Below are 23,213 nucleotides of genomic sequence, written 5' to 3' on the forward strand. Positions count from 1 at the left end.
GTGAATACTGAAGCGATAGCAGGGCAATCAACGTTCGGAATGCACAAAGGAACGCAAGGCATACACATGCGGTTGCGTCTAACCGCATGCGATAAAAAAAAAAAATGAAAACTTCCCCTTTGATGTCGGCAATCTCGATCACGAAACAATCGGCATGGATTTGCTTCACTGCTTGTGTGGTAGTTACTAGTGACACGATGAGTTTAACCCTAGAGTTTCAGAGGGATAGCGTAAGTGGCGGGTTAGTTACAGGAAGGCCGAATTTGACAACGTTCGTTCCTGTAAAATCCTCACGTAGTGGTCGCGTCATTTATTGTCTGCGGCGCGCGTTTCTGCTTTACTGGCCGCGCGACTCACTACCGTGAGTCTTGATCAACCCCTACTGCCTTTGGAAATTTTTAATTTTTTAAATAGCTAGTTTGTTAACTCTTTTCGTTTAGCTAGCTAGCTATATTATATTCTTTTTGCTTTCCACATAGTATAAATATCACTTGAAGCAGCTCTTTTACCATCGTATGCAATAAGCACCTCTAAAAAATAATTATCGTTTTGTCTTTTAAAGCTACTACAGTAACTGTGTAAGGCTTCAGCTGCATTTCTAATGGCCTAAATGTTAATGATTTTACAGTAAAACATCACTGGAGAGTCCACCATTATAAGAGTGGAACCCTCACTTTTAGAAGTCTGGATCCTGAGGTGGATCCGCCCCTCAAAGACATTATTAGCTAGCTACCTCACAAAAAAGCTAAACTGGTAATTAAGTCTATATAAAACGACTACCCAGCATTAATAAATGCTAGAGACAACTCTTGGGTACTACACCCGTTCACCATCATCTTACGCACACGTATTCACACTTCGTTAAAATCACGTCTTTGGGTTGTGGCGCGCACCGCAGCTATTAAGTGCCACAACTATTAATTATCCTTCGAGAAGAACAAAGAAACGAATGAGTGATGAAAGTAAACAGCATGGTGCAGCGGACTGAACGTCATCGGAACAACAGATTCGTGAATCCGCCATCATTACTTTGGCTGTCTGAAGTTTCTGGAGCTGTACACCTAGCGCTACCGGGCCTTACAGCAGGCAGGCAGGCAGGCAGGCAGGCAGGCAGGCAGGCAGGCAGGCAGGCAGGCAGGCAGGCAGGCAGGCAGGCAGGCAGGCAGGCAGGCAGGCAGGCAGGCAGGCAGGCAGGCAGGCAGGCAGGCAGGCAGGCAGGCAGGCAGGCAGGCAGGCAGGCAGGCAGGCAGGCAGGCAGGCAGCAGGCAGGCAGGCAGGCAGGCAGGCAGGCAGGCAGGCAGGCAGGCAGGCAGGCAGGCAGGCAGGCAGGCAGGCAGGCAGGCAGGCAGGCAGGCAGGCAGGCAGGCAGGCAGGCAGGCAGGCAGGCAGGCAGGCAGGCAGGCAGGCAGGCAGGCAGGCAGGCAGGCAGGCAGGCAGGCAGGCAGGCAGGCAGGCAGGCAGGCAGGCAGGCAGGCAGCAGGCAGGCAGGCAGGCAGGCAGGCAGGCAGGCAGGCAGGCAGGCAGGCAGGCAGGCAGGCAGGCAGGCAGGCAGGCAGGCAGGCAGGCAGGCAGGCAGGCAGGCAGGCAGGCAGGCAGGCAGGCAGGCAGGCAGGCAGGCAGGCAGGCAGGCAGGCAGGCAGGCAGGCAGGCAGGCAGGCAGGCAGGCAGGCAGGCAGGCAGGCAGGCAGGCAGGCAGGCAGGCAGGCAGGCAGGCAGGCAGGCAGGCAGGCAGGCAGGCAGGCAGGCAGGCAGGCAGGCAGGCAGGCAGGCAGGCAGGCAGGCAGGCAGGCAGGCAGGCAGGCAGGCAGGCAGGCAGGCAGGCAGGCAGGCAGGCAGGCAGGCAGGCAGGCAGGCAGGCAGGCAGGCAGGCAGGCAGGCAGGCAGGCAGGCAGGCAGGCAGGCAGGCAGGCAGGCAGGCAGGCAGGCAGGCAGGCAGGCAGGCAGGCAGGCAGGCAGGCAGGCAGGCAGGCAGGCAGGCAGGCAGGCAGGCAGGCAGGCAGGCAGGCAGGCAGGCAGGCAGGCAGGCAGGCAGGCAGGCAGGCAGGCAGGCAGGCAGGCAGGCAGGCAGGCAGGCAGGCAGGCAGGCAGGCAGCAGGCAGGCAGGCAGGCAGGCAGGCAGGCAGGCAGGCAGGCAGGCAGGCAGGCAGGCAGGCAGGCAGGCAGGCAGGCAGGCAGGCAGGCAGGCAGGCAGGCAGGCAGGCAGGCAGGCAGGCAGCAGGCAGGCAGGCAGGCAGGCAGGCAGGCAGGCAGGCAGGCAGGCAGGCAGGCAGGCAGGCAGGCAGGCAGGCAGGCAGGCAGGCAGGCAGGCAGGCAGGCAGGCAGGCAGGCAGGCAGGCAGGCAGGCAGGCAGGCAGGCAGGCAGGCAGGCAGGCAGGCAGGCAGGCAGGCAGGCAGGCAGGCAGGCAGGCAGGCAGGCAGGTAGACGAAGTGTAGGTGAATTTCAAAATTTCAAGGCCATTTTTTAAGGTGCGAAAATCCACGAAATCATGATTTCTTACCAACCCCTACTATACAGTATTATCGTACTGTATGATATGCTATTGCTAGGACAGCTGGTGCATTGTGGACACCTAGTTTGAGCTTTCGGTGGGTATAAAAAGTTTGTGCATATTATTGTGTTCTAAATGAACACGATAAGCGTGAATCATTCTAAATGTTCTATTCTATGTAGAAATTAAGTGATCTGAGCAGCTGACTACAATGGTTTGGTGGTTAAAGGTTAGTGGGTTTGGTATGGAGGTCCCTGGTTTGAGCTTTTGGGCAACTTTTTGTCAATGATTTCTGCGTACTTTTATTTGCTGCTTGCTGACTGTTCTATTGAATATTTTGATCACATGATCTTTACAATAGATTATGTGTTTGGTTTTCTCCTTGTAACTCTGAGGCTCTTGTTCCAATGTTTAAGCCACAAAAAGGTTTGAGAGCTATGATGGTTCATCTATACACAGAACTCGATTTCAAGACATTCATTAGGCAGTTTGCCCAGCAGGCATGTTAAGGAAAAATTATGAATTTTAAGTTTGATTAAGGATCCTAGAAATAAAAAGTAGTGAAACAAGGGGAGGTCACCTACACCTGAAGATATACTAGTGGACATTTAATCCCTACTTCAGTCATGGGTAACTGATTTAGGGATTAAATGTCCATTAGTATATCTCCAGGTGTAGGTGACCTACCTTGTTTCTTCTATTTCTATGATCCCTAACTGAACTTAAAATTGTTTTGTTTCTTCTTATACTTGTTATTAACTATTTGTAACATTATTATGACTGGTGAACCCAAGTATACTGCATCAGAACAGAACGAATGGTGCCAGGCTTATTGTTTAGTCAGAACGGGCGCCCCGACCATCAATTACTGAAATAGTGAAGTGGCCATTATGCTTCATTTTCAGCTATCAATTATGCAGCATTAAAACTTAAACAAGAACACTAGGAGAAGGATCTCTGCAATCAACCCAGTCACAATGGAAAACTCGGACAATTCCTGTCAAACGTAAGGAATCCTTACACAGTACCACTGTGAATCGACACTTTGCGCTGTCAGCAAAGATAAATGGAACACAAAGGAGTACACAGGAAAGTCCATCAAGCATGCACTGTATACACTGCGGTATGCCAAAAGGAACTAGTATGGTTGAAGTGATGTCAAACAGTGAAAAAATCAAGCCCATAGCCTTAGCCATTATCAAGTTATGCTTGTCTGAAGGAATCAGTCAGTCATGTAGTCAGTCAATCAGTAGAAAATTGCTTTAAAAAATCCTTAGCAACTTTTGGAAGCGCTCCAGGTCATACTGAAGGAACTTTTGGGCTTGGGATATAATACTGCCAAGGCATCGTAAAGGTATTGTGAGGGTTTTATGATGATAATTTTGGCCAGAAAAGTCCAAACCTTCATGATCCCTAATATACAGTACTATTGCACTGTATGATACATCAATTTTTTAATGCAAATGATAGTCTTCCATAACTCGTTGAATATTTAATAGATTCAGATTAGACTTGGTACATGAATTTACCCTAATTTTCATAGTACATTTGCATTTTATACTTGCTTTTTGTAGAAAAATTAGGCCACCGATAAAACGAAGAAAGAATAACAAAATAATTATGAAGAAATTAAGCATAACTTTGGGGGTTTGCATTTCACAAATTTATAAAGTGATTTTGCTGAAATTCGAATTGTGAGGTGCTGAAGTTGGCTGACAACTATAAAAAAAACTGTGTGCTTTCAAGAAGGGACCATGGAGCTTTGCAAGTGTAAAAAATTTAATATACTCGTGGTGTGGTGTGCCGGATTTCTTGGCCGCATGACACACTATAGTGTGTCTTGATAGGCTGCTTTGTACAGCTACACTGTAATTGAACTTCAGTACTGTCCAACTCTAATAGTAAAATAATACTAGTGTTGTGTGATATGGCAAATTTTGTATATTGCCTACCACAATTATTGCTTTATTCTTTTATAATGATACGATAAATTACAAATTGCATGAAGTCATGGTAATAAATTGCTAGTATTTGAGTATAAACCATGTAAAATAGTCCCTAACATGCACTTTCCTCTGTAAGTAAGTCTGTTATAAAGAAATTAATACTGTCTAGGAACATAATTTTCTGGTGAAATTGCTACACCATCACATATATCACGATATTATCACGATTACGATTAAAAATTAATATATCACGATAATCGATATATTATTGCACATCACTAGTAAATACAGTGTAATTATACCAATAACATACCGATTACAAATCCAACAGTCATGTCATCTGGGTAATCGGCGAGTAAACAATTTTTATAAAACTTGTCTTGACCTCTAAGTGAAATGTTTCACATCATAAAGTTACGTGTATGAAAGAGCTCACTTAAAATAAGGTTTTGCTTCAATCATTAATGCTTGGCTGATACAGAAGGATGCACCTGTTGCGTATCTAAACTTGTGCAGCTTCATAGTCTATTAGTAACTCTAGTACACTACACAACAACAAAGTATTAATCTTACCATGTTCATTGCCTTCAACTTAACAAGTGACTCATTTTTAACCTGTCACAGAACAGCAATAATTATGCTAGAAACTTAAAGCAATAACATACAGAAACATTAGGTTTATGTCTTATCTTGCTTAACCATTTTCCAACATAATACGGCTTGTTAGAATCATATTGTTGCAGTAGTTTACTCAATTGTGGAATGTTCACATAAATATCATCATCAAAATAGCAGAACCACTGGTAGCTGCATGAAGTATAGTAGCAAAAATCATGTGTGTCACTATTACTATATAGTACCTATCTTTGTCATCTTTGTGTTGCTGCACTGCTTTGTAGTAATCAGCAAACCCCATTCCTATTTTGCAGCAATAGCCTAAGCTAAAATCTCATTATATCTTTAGCTAATAGTATTATCTTTAACTTACGTTGCACGAGGTTGGCAGGGAGTAACAATTACATTAAATCCTGGTGAGACATTAACCAAGGTAACAGATAATTATATGTTATCCCACTGTAACACAAATTAGTGTAACAGATTTTTGTACAGTAAAATATATAATGTGTGGAATTATAAGGTAACAGATGCAATAGTATTGCTTGTATGCAAGCACAAGATTCACCTGACAAACAAGTCACCCACACCATTACTAGGTAGAGGGTGCACCAGAGAAGTAAAACAAGGGTATGTCCCCCATAAACTGGAGACATTTTACTTAATTATTGTTCAGTACTAATAAACAATTTTTTTCTCAAGGTTTTCATTTAATATGAATCGCACACACTATATGGTAATATTGTATTGCAAAGGTATCCCCCACAAAATGGAGGGTGCTGGCCAAAAACACTGCTGCTAAAAAGTACAATAGAACACAACAAAATATACCTCCACAGAAAAGTCCTTGTGTATCTAATGTCAGATCTAGCATAACATCCTTACAGTAGCACCAATATTAATTTTATTTTATATTGGCAAAACCGGACTGTTGGTTTTACCTGCCTGCTTGCCTACCTGCCTGCTTGCCTACCTGCCTGCTTGCCTACCTGCCTGCTTGCCTACCTGCCTGCTTGCCTACCTGCCTGCTTGCCTACCTGCCTATCTACCAGCTTGACAACAGTCAAAAGGCTAGATGTCAATTGATGCATTTTACATAATTATAATCACCATTTTTATGCCACAATATTATAAACTTTCTGGTGGCATGTGCCTTTTGGGTTCTGACGAGTGATTGTCTTCTGTGCCTTGTCTTTACCTTTCTCCAGTCTTACTAGTCTGTCGCCTTCTTTGTGCAAGTTAATCATATTGAGGCATTAATTTTTTGTTATCAAAACTTTCCTTACAGATGCATATATCACGCCATGGGTATATGTACTAGTAAACAGCACTTGTCATGGAAGATACTACATACAGTGACTGTTCTGAGTACTTGACCATTTTAACACTATTTAAATCTTATATTTCTTTGGTTAGAGAAAAGGGGGCACCACACAGGGCATGTGCCATCTTTGGATTTGCCACTGATTATGATCCTATACTGAACTTGAGAAGCCCAAAGGTTATTATGCACCTATGAAAGTTTCTACAAAACCTCCTTTGATGGATAATCAGATAATTATGTAGCTCAGACAGGAGCCCATAAACATCTAAGGCTCAAAGGAGTGTGAAATTACTCATTCTAACCATTGTTTAACTGCTATGGTGCAGCCATAGTGCAACATTGCCTTATTTGGAATGCCACAAATCCCCCATAAGCCCTCACCTTGGAGTACTGAATATGAGGTACTGTATAGTGCATGTGCATGTGGTCTGCTATGATATACCGTATGACAACAAATAATGGCTAACCTAATATTTGGCGATTTGCTATAAAATTGCAGTTGATGAAATTTTAATTTGGCGAAGTGCTCTCACTGAAAAATTGGCGAATGGCGTAAGTACGATGCTGTACTGACTCGCTTTAAAGAATATTCGAGTCCTGCTTCCATAGACGCCTACTGTACTCAAATATCTATGCTCCAATTTCTTTCATGACCACACCTACTTTCAGGATTATTTGCTGTCTGTAGGCATACTCGCCCATTTATCAATGGTTGCGCACGAATTCATGTCTGCTGCTGCTGACTGCAAGCTTACGTGGAGCCACATCTACTAATTGAGTACAAGTTCTAGTCTAGTCAGTAAGCCACACCCATTTGCATGCGTGGAACCACTTTAGAGTTTCAGCAGTATCCACGAAGGTTTGTCGAAAACCTACTTCAACAACTGCTTGACATAATGTTTGAAAATAATATTGACGAAATTTAAAATTTGGCAGTTTAGTGACGAATCACCAATTCGCCAAATTTAGTTCACCGCCAAATTTAATTGATATACGGTATAGTATAGTAATACTAGAATGTAGTCAAATAGTTAATACAATACAGATAACAAAGATTAAACAATTGATAATTTGTAGTATAGGCATGTCTCCTCCACATTCCAGTGGACTCCACAAAAAGTAATCAAGTCTCTTTATGTCATTTGTGGTGATACGTATTTAGTCAAGTGATTCAGAGTTTAAACAGTGAAACACATGAAACTACTTACTTGCCTCAATAAGATTATGGTCTAGTTAAACATATCCACCCCAAAAACACCTTCGCTGTAAAAAAGGCGCGCCCAAGAAACTACAAGTATCTGGAACCCAATGTAAAAAACAAAAAGAAAAATCAGCTTAGCTGAAGTGAAAAGTAACTGGTAACTTAAAGAGCTGATATCTGAAGCGGCCAGGAATACAATTACTAAAGTTTAATCCATGCAAGAACACCTTGGCTATAAAACAGGTGTATACATGAAAGTAACTGGCTACTGAAATGGCTGATATCTGAAGCGGCCAAGAATGAATGGTCATATACAACTAATTCAAAAATTTAACACTGAACCTTTATAATTCAGCTGTGTTCTATATTCACTCTTGCTGCATCGTAAAGTAATTTCTTTTAACTCTAATTGGCTGGTAATTTGGCCGCCTTTTTTAATAGTCAGTATAATAGAGCAAAAAAAGGCGGCCAAATTACCAGCCAATTAGAGTTAAAAGAAGTTACTTTATGATGCAGCAAGAGTGAATATAGAACACAGCTGAATTATAAAGGTTCAGTGTTAAATTTTTGAATTAGTTGTATATGACCATTCATTCTTGGCCGCTTCAGATATCAGCCATTTCAGTTGCCAGTTACTTTCATGTATACACCTGTTTTATAGCCAAGGTGTTCTTGCATGGATTAAACTTTAGTAATTGTATTCCTGGCCGCTTCAGATATCAGCTCTTTAAGTTACCAGTTACTTTTCACTTCAGCTAAGCTGATTTTTCTTTTTGTTTTTTACATTGGGTTCCAGGTACTTGTAGTTTCTTGGGCGCGCCTTTTTTACAGCGAAGGTGTTTTTGGGGTGGATATCACTCATTTTTGTCAGTGATAGACTCTACATTTGGTTTAAAAGGTAATTTTTTTGGAAATGAGCAATTAACATTAATGCAGAATATTATCTTGGAGAGTCAGTAAAATCCATACATAATAATGATTGTGTCATAACACCGTAAATTCGGAAGTATGAATTTACGGTGTAGTATGACTGTTCTATTAGAGTAAATTTATCTTTACTGCCTGCACGTGATGAATATATCTCATATCTGTGCATGTTAAATGCTTCAGACACCTAATTAAACTTGCAAGTGCCTAATTAGCTCACAGTTGCTACACAGCTATAAATACATTTGTAATTGTTATCATCATAATCATTTAACCATTTTTTAATATTTTGGTCACAACTTCAGGATTAGAGCAGCAGAGAAAGGAATAGAGGACTCAACCATCAAGACTTGTATATGGGAGATGGAACAGTATTGTGATGGACAATGCCGGTACTAACCCCTCAAGGGTGTTGCAGTACAGTATAGATGCAAGACCAGAGCCTCGATCGTCACCTTTTGACTGTGGTCACAACTTCAGGATTGGAGCAGCAGAGAAAGGGATGAAGGACTCAATCATCAAGACTCGGGGAGATGGAATAGTATTGCCATGGACAATGCCAGCACTAACCCCTCAAGGATGTCACAGTGCAGTATCGATACAACCACTCCAACCAGTGCATAAGACCAGAGCTCGATCATCACCTTTTGACTGAAATTTTTATACTTGATGAAGCAATTAAAACAAAAAAGTTGTAGTACTTATACTTTCCTGAGGGAACATGTCCCCAGAGTCCCAGACTCCCTTGCCTGTTCAGCAGAATAATAGGATTGAGCCTTACTACCACTTTCACCTTTATTCTTGGCCTGAATGTACATATCAGCAACATAATACAGTAGCTGTAGATAATGCTAGTTAATGCCTCTAGGCAGAGCTATAGGGGTGGGAATTTTTCCCTACTATCATACTATCATAGTAGTTCTTCTCGCAGTTCTTTGCCTGGCCATCATCAACTGCTGTCCATCAACTGCTGTCAAAACATTAGTCTCGTCCCCCAGACTCTTCCTCAAGCATGCTTATCACACAAAAATAACTTAGTTTAGCAGTGTACAAACAATTATTCATAGACAGCTTATACTACACTTACCGCATTGTTGAACCATGTATACCACCAGAATCCACCAGATTGACAACTAACACGTGATCTATTTAGGGGAAATCTCGTGGAAAGTCCCTAATACCTTAAGCAGACACTCATGATACGTGGTTTTAAATTGAATGGTTTAAGAATGTAACTGGATGGTGAGGCGTACTTTAATCGGCTCGACTTTACTGAGAAACTTGAGCCCCTCGTGAGAAACTACATCGCTTGAGCAACGCTTGAAAAAGCAAGAGTCAAGAATACTGAGGGACTCTATGATATATGCCGGTCTTGAATGCTAACGAAACAAGGAGTGAAGTTTGTGCAACGTGTCACATCGCCACACACTGATTCACCGTGTTTGTGCGATAGGATTTTTGGACTTGTCCACCAGATGTTGAAAGGAAATTCATTCCAACTTGTGAAGTTGTTGGTATACTCATTGTTGGGGTCCACGGGGACATCGATGATCATTTACCAGTCAGCTGTAAGTAATGTCACAACAGAAGGAAAGGAACCATTTCCATACCCCTATGGCATACTGATTTTCCAGGTCAGTTTATGTACACCCAACCACAGAAATGTAGAACTTTGGTTGCAGGTGGAAAATAAACACCTTTTTACTCAGTTACAAGAGATTCACCCAGCTGGGATAAAATGTTGAAGTGAATGTCATTAGTACCTACTTGCGGTTCATCAGGTATTGGACAATTCCAAGTGTCCAGATTATGCGGTTGTCCTCATGTTCAAGTTTACACATTTAGGCAAGTTCCACAACATCCTATAATCTATTACTATATCAGTGTGGAATAATGCTTATATAATATTTTTCATATTCCAGGCTTTAGGTATGTGTATTGTATTTAACACCTGCTTGTTGGTTTTTGCAGGCCATCTGGTCATACTGGTTTATCCACTAGCAGTTGAATGTGATCATGGTACATAATTATGTAAGTTGAGACCATGCAGGAACAAAGATGAGACCATGCAGGAACAAAGATACAGGTGTCATGAATTTCAGGTCAGTTGACATTCAGAGGAATTGTATTATTGCAATTGTTCTTTTTGTAGTTATCAATTATCAGTGACCAGTTTGTGATAGCGTACTTTTGTTTGACTAATGACCAAATGTTCTGGTTTACATGCTTATCCAACAGTTATGTTACTCACTTAACCTGCATATGGGATATATATTTTTAGTTCATTTTGATTATTCATCCTTTATTGGTACAGCCTGCATATTGATTTTTTGCACATTCTCTTTTTAATTCAGTGCCTGTTGGATTGCTTCGTCAGATATCGAAACAGATGTCTTTGGTGTTGCGACCGATGTTCCAGGTCAGTTTGCATGTGTGTTTAATTTAAGGTTGACTTCAGTGCCTGCTTATTCTTTTACAGGTCTCGGTAATGAGTGTCATGAATTTCAGGTCAGTTGACGTGCAGAAGAATTGTATTATTGCAATTGTTGTTTTTGCAGTTATCAATTATCACTGTATACTAGTGATGTGAATTTGCAGGTCAGTCTACTCAGATGTATCAGGCATAGTGTTGATGGGTTCGAACAAGTATCCAGTGTAGACTGTAGTGGCATCAAGGGTGTTAATTTCCAGGTCAGTTTACATGTTGTGATGTTAGTGATTTTTTCCTAGTACCAAGATATTAAGTGTATTGTATTTAATGCCCACCTGTTATGTTTTTAAATTATGGTATATCAGTGTAGACAGTGCAACAGTAAGCCTTCTGTGTTGTAGTAACTATTTGTTTCATAATATTATGCTGTTGTCCCAGAATGGCACAATTTTTGGGCAACCAGTGTGAAGTCCAGTGGTACAAACATTGTATTATGACCAAGTTGTGATAGTGTACTTTTGTTTGACTAATGTCCTAATGTTCTGGTTTGACTAATGTCCTAATGTTCTGGTTTAACATGCTTACCCAACAGTTACGTTATTCATTCACTTAGCCTGGGATATAATTTTTGTTCATTTTGATTATTCATGCTATTATTGACACAGCCCGGCATATTGATTTTTTGTACATTCTCTTTTAATTCAGTGCCTGCTAGATTGTGTCATCAGATATCGAAACAAGTGTTTTTGGTGTTGCGACCGATGTTCCAGGTCAGTTGTATGAGTGTTTAATTTAAGGTTAACTTCAGTGCCTGCTTATTCTTTTACAGGTCTCAGTATCGTCATGCTGACATACAAGAAATCATCACTATTGTTGGAACTATTTTTAGTCAAGTCTTGATGTGATGTTAATTAACGTTGTTACACATTGTTGTATGTTTACCATATGGCAAGAAATTATCATGGCCATCATGAAATTTGAATATTGTGTAAGTTGTGTGGACCAACCCCAACTCATACATGGTCACTGGCAAACCACGAACCACATTCGAGCCACAACACCACCAACCACATTTGAGCAATCTATTACAAAATTTTGTTGCACCATTTGTGTGTGCATAATACTTAATGAAAGCCACAACACAAGCTACATGGTACACACTACATAGAGGTGGTAACCCCTAAAGGCTTGTTACCTTTTGTATTCACCTTACCGGCCTTTGTGGTTAATCTATTAAAAATTACATGTAAATAGAGAATTGAAGAGTATGCTTAAAGCACCTTCGCTAGTGATTTTGTTCTTCAAACCATATAAGACAACTGGCGATTTATAAACGCTCGCACGGGGTGTGGTACTAAATGGAATTTAAAAGATTTCTGCTTAAAACGCCATCCCTAGGGAACTTACGGTTCAGCACGCTGTCACAACTTGTTTATCAGGCATTAGAGTTTGTGTCCACGTCGTGCCTTTAAAAGTTATTGTAGGGATTAGAGGTTGATTGAAGAAAATACGCGTATAGGCAAACCAGGATTGGATAATGTCAGTGCTAGATGGACTATACAAACACGACTATGTTGACTGGTATAACGTGACAGCAGTTGTAACATAAGGTAGAGAAATAAAGTGAAATACGCCTATTTTTTATTTTGCGATAGTTACTTTTTTATTTTAGCGAGGTCGCAAGAAAACTATAACGACTCCTAAAGATTTTTTATCGCCTACCGCAATACAAATCTATTGAGAGATGTTGCATAATGTAGGACTAATATTGCGAAACCGACCCTACACGTAAATAACTCACAGTAGTGGCCGCGCGTCTTTTAATTGGGCGTGCGCTTTGTAGTTTCTTGGCCGCGCGACTCACTACCGTGAGTCTTGATGTATGGGTCATTCCATGCCAATTCAACAAAAAAAATCCCAACCCCTTTGGATTTTCATGAAATTTGGCATAGACATGGACTCTACTAAGAAACTTTCTCACACCTAAATTTGGCCCATTCTATTGATCTCCATTTAAGATATGAACAGAAAGGTTTTGTGATAATCATTGACAAAGTTATGGCCATTTTATTAAACCAGTGTAGTATTTTGTAACAAACTTGGGTTCTGTTTAGATATTTGGAATGCTTATTAAATTCTCTTTCAAGTGATATATAATTCATTATAATTACACAAAGGAAAAAGTCAAACCACAAAAATGTGCCTTTTATCTTACTTTTTTCAAAAAAGGATACTTCAATTACTTAAATTTTTTGTTCAAATACCCTTTTAATACCCTTTTAATACCCTTCTTTCATGACAGTAAGTGGGAAGTTGGGATGGCAAGTAGATCATGAGTTGTGGCTACATACGTAATTTTACATGCTACCGGGGGTATAAGTATGAACACTACTATAACAATACAAACTTTTAAATTAAATTATAGTATGGAATCTCATCAGAACGTGGCCAAGTTGCACTACACATACAGTTGGAGGCATAGTATATGATTAAACAGAAGTATCATACCCTCCATTTTTGAAGCCACATCAATATCCCCTATTGTTATGCATATCGATGCAGTTATGATAACAACATTATTTTGGTGCAAACACCATCAGGAGTCCATAATAGAGATTTTATGAACTCCTGATGCCATATAGTTGGAGGGTTTAGTAGCAAATTATCTTATGAAAGGTTTGACAAAATTGTGGAAACTTCACATTAACATTATGAAGATGGAGGGTAAATCATTCCTTATTCACCAAATTCGCCAATTCTTCAGCTAAACATTTCTGTTATTCTGTAGGACATCTGTACATGTCAGCAGATACTACATAATAGCAAACGTTTGGTGGAGGAAATAATTGTGGGAGAATTTGGTGAATAAGGTATGATTTACATTGGAACCTATCAAAGCCGGACAAAACTTTGGGTCGGTCACCTTCAGGCAAGTGGCTGCTTTTGACAGGTGGATTAGTGTATAGGTATCTCACTTGGGGAATGTATAGTTGGCCCTTATACGGTGGCGTTTCTATACAGTCACTGTACCAAATCAAAACCCTCCAATTTTATAATTTTAATAGAGTCCTATTGTGAAGTTTCCACAATTCTGTCAAACCTTTCTCTTACAAAACTTACAGTATCATAAGATAATTTGCTACTAAACCCTCCAACTATATGGCATCAGGAGTTCATAAAATCTCTATTATGGACTCCTGGTGGTGTTTGCACCAAAATCATGTTGTTATCATAACTGCATCGATATACATGGCAATAGGAGATATTGGTGTGGCTTCAGAAATGGAGGGTATTGATACTTCTGTTTAATCACCTTATGATACTTCTATACTATGCCTCCAAATGTATGTGTATTGCAACTTGGCCATGTTCTGATGAAATTCCATACTATAATTTAATTTTAAAAATTTGTATTGTTATAGTAGTGTTCATACTTATACCCCCAGTATCATGTAAAATTATGTATGTAGCCACAACTCATGATCTACTTGCCATCCCAACTTCCCACTTACTGTCATGAAAGAAGGGTATTAGAAGAATATTTAAACAAAAAATCTAATTAAGTAATTAAAATATCCTTTTTGAAAAAAGTAAGATCAAAGGAAAAAGGCACATTTTTGGGGTTTGACCTTTTCCTTTGTGTAATTATAATGAATTATATATCACTTGGAAGAGAATTTAATAAGCATTCCAAAAATCTCAACAGAAAGGTTTTGTGACAATCACTGACAAAGGTATGACCATTTCATTAAACCAGACTGTGTAGTATTTTGTAATAAACTTGGGGTGGTCATATCTTAAAAGGAGACCAATAGAATGGACCAAATTTAGGTGCGAGAAAGTTTCTTAGTAGAGTCCATATCTATGCCAAATTTCATGAAAATCCAAAGGGGTTGGGATTTTTTTGTTGGTATGGAATGACCCATACATATACACATATGTTGCATACCTAATGAGACGATTACATCCAAAACAACTATACAGCATTAAGTACGGCATACATCACAACAACTACCTGCTTTCTGCATCTTATCAACATAGGGGTTATTGGGTAAGCCATCGGTGACAATAAATACCTATAACATATATATTTGTGGTTAAGAATTTAAGACACAGCAAGCATCACAGCATTACATGTCTCATAACAGGACACTTCAGAGAGCAATAGCAAGATATGCCTTCAAACAACATTCTTTCTTGTGAACTTTTCAGTTTGGCCATCCAGGTGAAGAACAAATCAACTGGTGGAATCAACATAGTTGAAATTCCACTCTAATTATATCTATCCATGCAAAAACAGCCAAGCTGTATAAAAAGGGTGTGGCCTTCAATGAAAAAAGTTGTGAAATCAACAGTGGCAACCATGAAATGGCTGCAATGATCGATGTTGATGATAATATATTACTAGTTACAGCTCTCAAAGTAACGAGTAATATTTAAAATTATTACTTTTATTCTGTGAGTAATATTATGTAACTGTAGCGCAATATATAGCATAGAAGTAGCCAGTAATATGTAACGAGTTACATTTTTAGAGTAATAACCCAAACTTTGGATCTAATGATACCAAACGATGGATCGACAGACTCTACAAAACCTGCCACAAGATATCAAAATGTTATCGTGTAGTGGGAAATTTTCAAGGAATAAAATTTTTGCAAAACTTGTTTTTAATTCACGAAAATCTAGAAAACGGTTTTGGTAAGGTAATAGCTATGTGTGTAAACCTAAAATATTTCATGATTATATTTTCACGAAGCTATCGCTACTAGTGAAATTCGTGCAAGTTTCATCCCTTGAAAATATCCAGATATACAGTATGTTACTCCAATAATCAAGTTCCATATCTAATAGACATTATGCATATGCTAATAATTGGTAGCACTTTAATGTAATACACAACTGCTCCGAGGGTTTTGCACAATAGTGCTTCATTATTAAGTTATGTGTTAAGGTTGGGTGGTAACCACAAGTCCTGCCTAACAGTAAACTGACATTTCAGGTTACAGTGTAGTGCCAGCCTACTTGTATATCAACTGTATAGCAGCTAGTAAAACACATTATAACCTGTTAGCCATGAGTAACTTTTACCTGTGGTATAATTATATCCAACTTTGGATAGTAACTACAGATTAACAGTTGACTCTTTTTCACTATTAAATATGCATTTGTCAGTTGATTAGAATACCGTGAAATACCAGATAGAGGGGTATTTTCTCAATAACAGATATGGGGAGTAAAATGCAATACCACCCTATAGACATTTAATCCCTATTTCAACAAGGAAGGTCACTTAAACCTGTAGATACGTATGTACCGTATTGCCTCGAATTATGGCCGGTCTCGTATAAACGCCTGGTCTCGTTTAGTCGCCGGGGTTGATAACAACGTGACCACCATGAATGCCAGTTTGTAGTATTCATAGCTTTAAAAGACATCATTTAATATCAACTGAAACCTTTGTTGTGTCAACAAAAACCTTTTATAGCAATAAACCTCAGATGTAGAGCTACTTTTGGACGAGCAATAGGTAGCAATAGGTAGTTTAAAGAAATAAATGCCCGGGCCATAATTCGAGGCAATTCGGTATACGTATACTATAGTGGACCTACTTCATTCTATAGCCATGGTATCGACTAGTACATCTGTAGGTTTAGGTGACCTCCCTTGTTTCACTACTTTTATATTTTTGTGATGGGTGAACTCTATTGTCAACATAATTGCAGCTATTTCTTGGCTGCCAACTTAGATTTCATAATTTTTTTTTGGGGGGGTGGAGGCAGTACAGTTTTTCACAGCTTGGCTGTTTTGGTATAGATTGCACTGACAATATCCACTCTGAACCTGTTTTTGTTCTTGTACGTTCATTCTGAACTGAGTAGTGAAGCTATACACAGTGGAAGTGAGAAGACACCAAAGTTAATTTATGGCCCAATTATTTCTAAATTGGTCAAATTTCATTTGGAAACCCTACCAAATATACTCTAAGAGAATGTTTACCATAAACAGGGAAAGTGTTGTGGTTATGGCTTTCTAAGACAGTTCGTGGTAAAACGTTCACGGTATAGCTTAAAATTGTAAATAACACATAGTAAAATTATTCACTTTAGCGGGGAAACTTTCACAGTTTACTTCCAGCTGCAAAAACATGTGAAACTTTTGCCCATCAAAACTTTCCCTAGTTCTGACTGCTTGACTTGAACTGCATAATATATATGGTATCAGAAGCTATTGGTTGCTGACCACAGCATACCATAATACACTGCCTATAGTCAGAGAGATCTAAGCTATAAACACCTTGTGTGTTTTTGGTTTAATTGATAACATACCCCATGCACAGCATATCAGACTACATTGCAAGTAGCTATGTACACAATATAATGTCTGTTGATGTATACATCAAACTATAGGCTTTGAGTACACACATAAAAAACTGATGATCAGTATATGACACTTATTGTATGCTGCTGTGCTGTACATGTACTGAGGAGCTGCTGTACATGTACTGAGGAGCTGCCTTACTGAAGTCATTGAGTTCGCGTGAGGATGAAGATCTCCTCAATGGAGAATTCTGACGGCATGACACAGTCATGTGAATTATTGATGTAGGTGGCTGCTGGAATATTGTTTGTATTTAAATAGTGAGGGTTACTCAGTTTACAGGATAAAACTGCTGGATCCTTTCTATAGTCTAGACTGGACAAGAGTTTTAAGGGGGGCTATTATACCATATGGCCAAGGGTGAAAATTTTTTAGGTTGAGCAATGTTACCTAATTTTAAGAACTGATTGCAAAATGTATTAGACTATATGGAAGTCTAACTACTTCAAGGATAAAATTTTCACTGTAACCCCCCAAAACTTCAAAATTTTCTCCCTCGAAATATTTAGGCTATACAGTAGTATGCACAAGTTGAGTCTCGCCTTGCTGAGAAAACAGCTAAAAAGTGTATTTTTTCTTAAGTGAAATAAGGAAAACACAATGTAGCAGTCTATGAACCTTTATGGCTTCCTAATAGGAAATGTATGGTGAAAATTTTGATTAGTCATAAATATTGTGCGAGACATTTGAATGATAAGAAAACACAGCAGGTTATGCAGTACTACAAATTTCAAAAAAATAAAAATAAAATTCAAGATCTATTAGCTCAACAAGTAGTTACATATGCATACCACAGAGTGCAATGACTAATTATCCAGCTGAACTAACACATATCATACAGCACAGTAGTACTGTATATTAGGGATCATGAGAGGCACTTATCATACTGTTCTTTGTTTGTAACACTGTGTCATACATAGCTAAAAATAAAGCGTAGGATTAAATGTCCACTAGTATATCAGCAGGTGTAGGTACCTTGTTTCACTACTTTTTATGGTAGTCAAACTCATTCTCCTTGTACTTGCTATACATTTAACCTCAGAAGCTTGTATTCTCTTGATCACGAAGTTTAAGTAAACGCTTTTGCTTATATACATATACGCAACTATCATGCAATCGATGTATTCTAATAGAGCAGTCCGCAATAGTGCAATTGACTGTCACACCTTCCAGCTAAACCACTTTTGCAAACTAGTTGAATTTCTTGCACGGGTAAGTCAGTAAACTATCAAGGTACAAACCTTCAGAAAGGAAAGTTTACAATTAATCAACCTTGATGGATTAAAATTGACAAATGTAGATCTAAAAATTGACTCAGTTTTGATATGCTTATTGATGTTTGATGAATTAAAATTTTGACAAATGTAACCAATGAAATCACTTGATTTACCAACTTTTTCTTTCATAAAAATTTCCTGTCGTACGGTAATGGAAACCCACTTAATTATCAATGAGCTATAGACATGCATGTACGAAAGTTGTGTAACAAGTGCATTTCGTGATATGTGTATATGCATAACATATAATAGAGCATGGAGCATTGAATACACTCAGTCAGTCAGTCAGTCAGTCAGTCAGTCAGTCAGTCAGTCAGTCAGTCAGTCAGTCAGTCAGTCAGTCAGTCAGTCAGTCAGTCAGTCAAATTCCACAGAATAATGTTTAAAAAATTTTTAACCTATCTTGGGTTGTACTGAAGGCACTTTTGGGCTTGGTTATACCTAACCAATACTGCCAAGGCACTGTGAAGGTATTGTAAGGCTGGTTTTAAAGATAGAGCTACTCTAGTATACATAAAGCATGCAGTCAAGCAATATAAACTGCTCTAACATAACCCCTTTTCAAAATTCCTGCATACGCCCCTGATACATGCTGTTCTTTCTTTTGACAGTGTGAATTTGTCTAGTGCTGTTTGTGTGACCTTGTAACCTTGTAGACAATTCACACACTGTACAACACTCGTACATATCATTACTCATGTCCTTGCTGTAAATGTATGCATACACCGCACACACCCCTATATAATTAATTGTAATTACACCTACTTTTAGTTTTAAACTTTTTAGGCTACTAGCTATGCTAGTAGACCTTCAGTGTATTCCTAACTAATTTCCGTCTTTGTAATCATATCCCTATTTGTATCGTACACTGTAAAGCATTATAATTATATAACCAAGTACTAAGAATAATACGAAACGCGGTTAAAATTACGTAATAAATAAATAAATAAATAATTAAATAAATAAATAATTAAATAATTAATAATTAATGTTTGAGAAAACTACGAGGCCTAGAGACATGAACTAACCGGGGATAGATTCGCCTGTGAATGAAGGCACAAACGTATAATCGTCGCTCCTGTTTGTGCTGATGACTTGACCATACGTGTAATTCTATATAACGCCCAGTACCACACCCTTGCTTAATTACTTACATATTGCGCGAAGAAGATTAGTGATGCCCGTGCAGGAGAGCCAGAAGCCACTTGTGTAAACAAGAAGATTACAGAAGCCACTTGTGTAAACAAGAAGATTACAGAAGCCACTTGTGTAAACAAGAAGATTACAAGTAAGTTTTTATGTTTGTAACATCTCAAGTCTCCATGCCAGCTGCCAGTGGATTCATTCATGTAAATAAACAATACAAGAAAACATTAAACTGACATATGCCACGCTCTTTACAATAAGCTTACAGTTACATATAAAATACAAGTAAACAATTTTGTCTTGTGCAGCTGGCATGGCGAACTTTCTTTGTGTTGGTGTCAGGCAATTCAATACGTGCTTAATCTTTTTTGCCTTCACCTGGCGTAGCTACTAGGCTCTAGTGGCTTGGCTGTCTTCCTTTATCTGGTTCATCTGGCTTGCATACGCCTACAGCATTGTGTAGCTATCTCCTGAAAGTTGAGTATGCATAACTATGGTGTGTCACCCATCACTGTGCCATTGCTACATCACTGATGAACCTTACTTAGCTCTAGTTGATGTTGATATGCATTGCTGTATATTGGCTAATAATTTTTATCTGCATGGTGATGTTGCCTATAATGTATTGCTGCATACAATACTGCAATAATGTATAGTTCTCTCCTGTATGTTTTGTATACATATACTTTGTACACATCACTGTGCCATTTATACCACACCAATGATGTACTGGCACTTAGCTACTGGTGGCCTTTAGTTACGATGCCACTATAGTGTTATATCTGTCACTACTGTGACATATTGAGTTGATTTGGGGATAATGCATTCACCACCTAATAGCCTCACCGGGGGGCTGTCACGTTGGTGTATGTACTTGGTTATATGTGACGCGGTCCTAGTAATAATAATAATAATAATAATAACACTCAAAATGTATGTGCAATCGACTGCACACTAATCTCATGCTTAGCTGATATACCCAGCTGACAGGTCAGTCACTCATCACGTCCATCAGCTGCATGGCATCATCACAAGAGTCTACTTGTGCATCACAAATCACTGCATGATACATGTAGCTAGCCAGTGAAAACAGTGGTTACCACACCAATTTTAAAACTAAATGCCTATTTGGCAAAGTGTTTATGGTATAATATTATGGTAGCTAGGGTAAATCAACAAATTTCTCCTCCAACTCTGATCAAGTCTACATCAAAACCATAGGCTAATAATAATAATAATAATGGTGGTTTCCCTTGCTGTTTCTATAGTGTGCATTTTTTCAGGTTTTTGAATAAAAATGGGCAACAATATTAGATATAGCTACTGTTCACTAGGTATATAAAATCCAATAAGGTGTCTGAGAGTTAGTAAACTAACCTTGGACTTGTTAAGTGAGTTCAATAACCCACGGTTTAAAACTCAAGGGGGTGGCACTCACTGTGGGTGGATCTGTGACTGCAGTCAAACTCTAAGTCACAGGTAAAGGCCATCACATCAACAGTCAAGGGTAAAAATGTCCAACCCACAATTTGGAAGTAGTGAAATATTGTCACTGTGAAATTTCAGTGGATCAAGACTTTGACCACGGTCACAGATTTACCTACAGTGTGACACCCCCTTGAAACCATTCATATCAAAAAAGGCTAATGGAAATTGTAACATTTGGAAACTTTTACAAACAGCCTAAAACTACTTTTTGTAGCTTTAGCTTGGTCCCACTGATCAGCATAAAATTTTTTAAACAGCCATGCCCAATAGGCAAAAGTGCACCCGTTAGAATCCGTAATTTGCCTGACAAACCATACATAAAAACAAAGCCTTTGAATTTCTCTATACAATGGCATCCGAACATTTGTTGTAACACTTTCATAGTGGCAGTTGTTAACAGTTGACTCCACCACAATGTGCGCTCCATACAATTTTCTATAGGAGAAATTTGTTACCTCAGTACGCAAACCTCAAAAGTACTGTGGGTTACCCTTATCCAAATTCGCTAAACTTGGTCTCATTCGATGAGTTGAATCGTACAGATTACTAATCCACCAGAACAAATGGCTTAACTGGCCATTCTGCAAATATACATCACAAAACATACGAAAAAACAAGGTTTTGTCATAGTACAATTTTGTACCTGGATGCACAAATTCACCATACAAGGCTCTCTCCTCTCTCTTACATTGGTTGCTATACAAAATCTTGCATATCACTTGATACGCAATTTGTCAATGATTCTGATAAATGCAACTCCATCTCTGTAAACTGAAGCATGCGGAAATTATGATGCGTTGTTTGAAAGACGGCGTTATTTTCCGTAATTTTTAATATGTGAGAATTAAATGTACAGTAAATGCAAGATATGTTATCCCCTGAACCACAAGTTACTGAATCTAGGGAGCTGGAGATTTTATTGCCTTAATTGTTCATTGCTACCAAACATTCACTATGGCTCATCTTGTCTTTTACAGCCTGAAACCATGTCAGCATTAACACAGGCAGTCTAGTACCATGATATTTTGTAGTTGTTTTAATACTGAAGTAGATGTTCTTAACATAATCAGTGACAATCACAGACTCCATTAGTCGGTTTCTGACATGTGTGTTGTTCATTTCAGTGCTGTTTACTTGATGAGGATTTCGAGTCGGTTTCTCAGTGGTCGAGGTGGACAACTCAACAGTGTTGGATGTGAGACTCGAGGTGAGGCTGGCTGACTTCGTTACCGGTTTGGATGTTACCGGTTTTGTCGAGCTCGTAGGCAAGGGACTAGTCACTTTGTCTCGACTAACCTGAAGGTCATTCTCTTGTTTCACATCATTACTCGATAAAGTAGCATATTGAATAACATAATTGGGCAAGGGGGTTCCACTTGCCATGAAGAGGTTATCTGACTGTCTCGTGCGGCTTTGAGTATCAAGAAGCTGAGTACCAGCACTACTAGTCCTACGATGTACAGCAAAATCTTCCGCATTTTACCATAGATTAGGAGGCATGTACGCGTCTCACAGCTATGATTTTTAATAACACGAACCGGGCTATAAAGTCTAACACCGTTTCGAAGGGGCGGGCCCGGCGGCGCCAGACTAGACACAAACTATGCCGAACACTATGCACATGCACACGAAAAAATAATATTAATTATAACCTGAACTAGACGCTACCACCTACTGTGTTTCTCAGCACACTAGCTAGCTATATTATAAGAAAGTTTCTCCATGAGCTATTCAGGTTGGAATGCGTTAGTTACAGTTAGCTACCCATTGAAGCCAAGATTGGAAGCCTTCATCACCCTTCTCGACTAGCAATAGCTATCACTGTCTACAATGAGTCTGTAGTAAAAGCAGTAGTATAGCTTTAACATAAATAGAACATTAAGAATTTTGTTTGTTTGATCACGATTAATATTCCGGCACAGCAAAGAGCTAGTTAGCTCACTACTAGAACACATTTAGCTATGTTGGTCCACTGACTCCAGCTGCAG

At 39.3% G+C, this 23,213-nt stretch overlaps 1 protein-coding gene and 2 long non-coding RNA genes across 3 annotated transcripts; 2 read left to right on the forward strand and 1 right to left on the reverse strand.

Moving 5' to 3' along the window:
• Positions 1 to 4,787: 4,787 nt before the first annotated feature.
• Positions 4,788 to 22,769, reverse strand: LOC136254856 (beta-1,3-N-acetylglucosaminyltransferase radical fringe-like; the record flags this gene model as incomplete). The annotated part of the gene is given in 8 exon segments (XM_066047621.1): positions 4,788 to 4,822; positions 4,872 to 4,960; positions 5,009 to 5,050; positions 5,101 to 5,242; positions 5,296 to 5,376; positions 5,424 to 5,463; positions 14,949 to 15,009; positions 22,189 to 22,769. Coding segments are annotated over 8 exon segments (910 nt in total), but the record flags the coding sequence as incomplete, so codon positions are not given.
• LOC136254871 (uncharacterized) lies at positions 9,906 to 10,837 on the forward strand. Its single transcript, XR_010700809.1, has 3 exons — positions 9,906 to 10,136; positions 10,185 to 10,604; positions 10,655 to 10,837. It is a non-coding gene; the product is annotated as an uncharacterized lncRNA (long non-coding RNA).
• Positions 11,006 to 11,909, forward strand: LOC136254865 (uncharacterized). Its single transcript, XR_010700808.1, has 3 exons — positions 11,006 to 11,193; positions 11,639 to 11,703; positions 11,763 to 11,909. It is a non-coding gene; the product is annotated as an uncharacterized lncRNA (long non-coding RNA).
• Positions 22,770 to 23,213: the final 444 nt, after the last annotated feature.

This window comes from Dysidea avara, chromosome 1, assembly GCF_963678975.1.
Source record: "Dysidea avara chromosome 1, odDysAvar1.4, whole genome shotgun sequence".
NCBI classification, from domain to species: Eukaryota; Metazoa; Porifera; class Demospongiae; order Dictyoceratida; family Dysideidae; genus Dysidea; species Dysidea avara.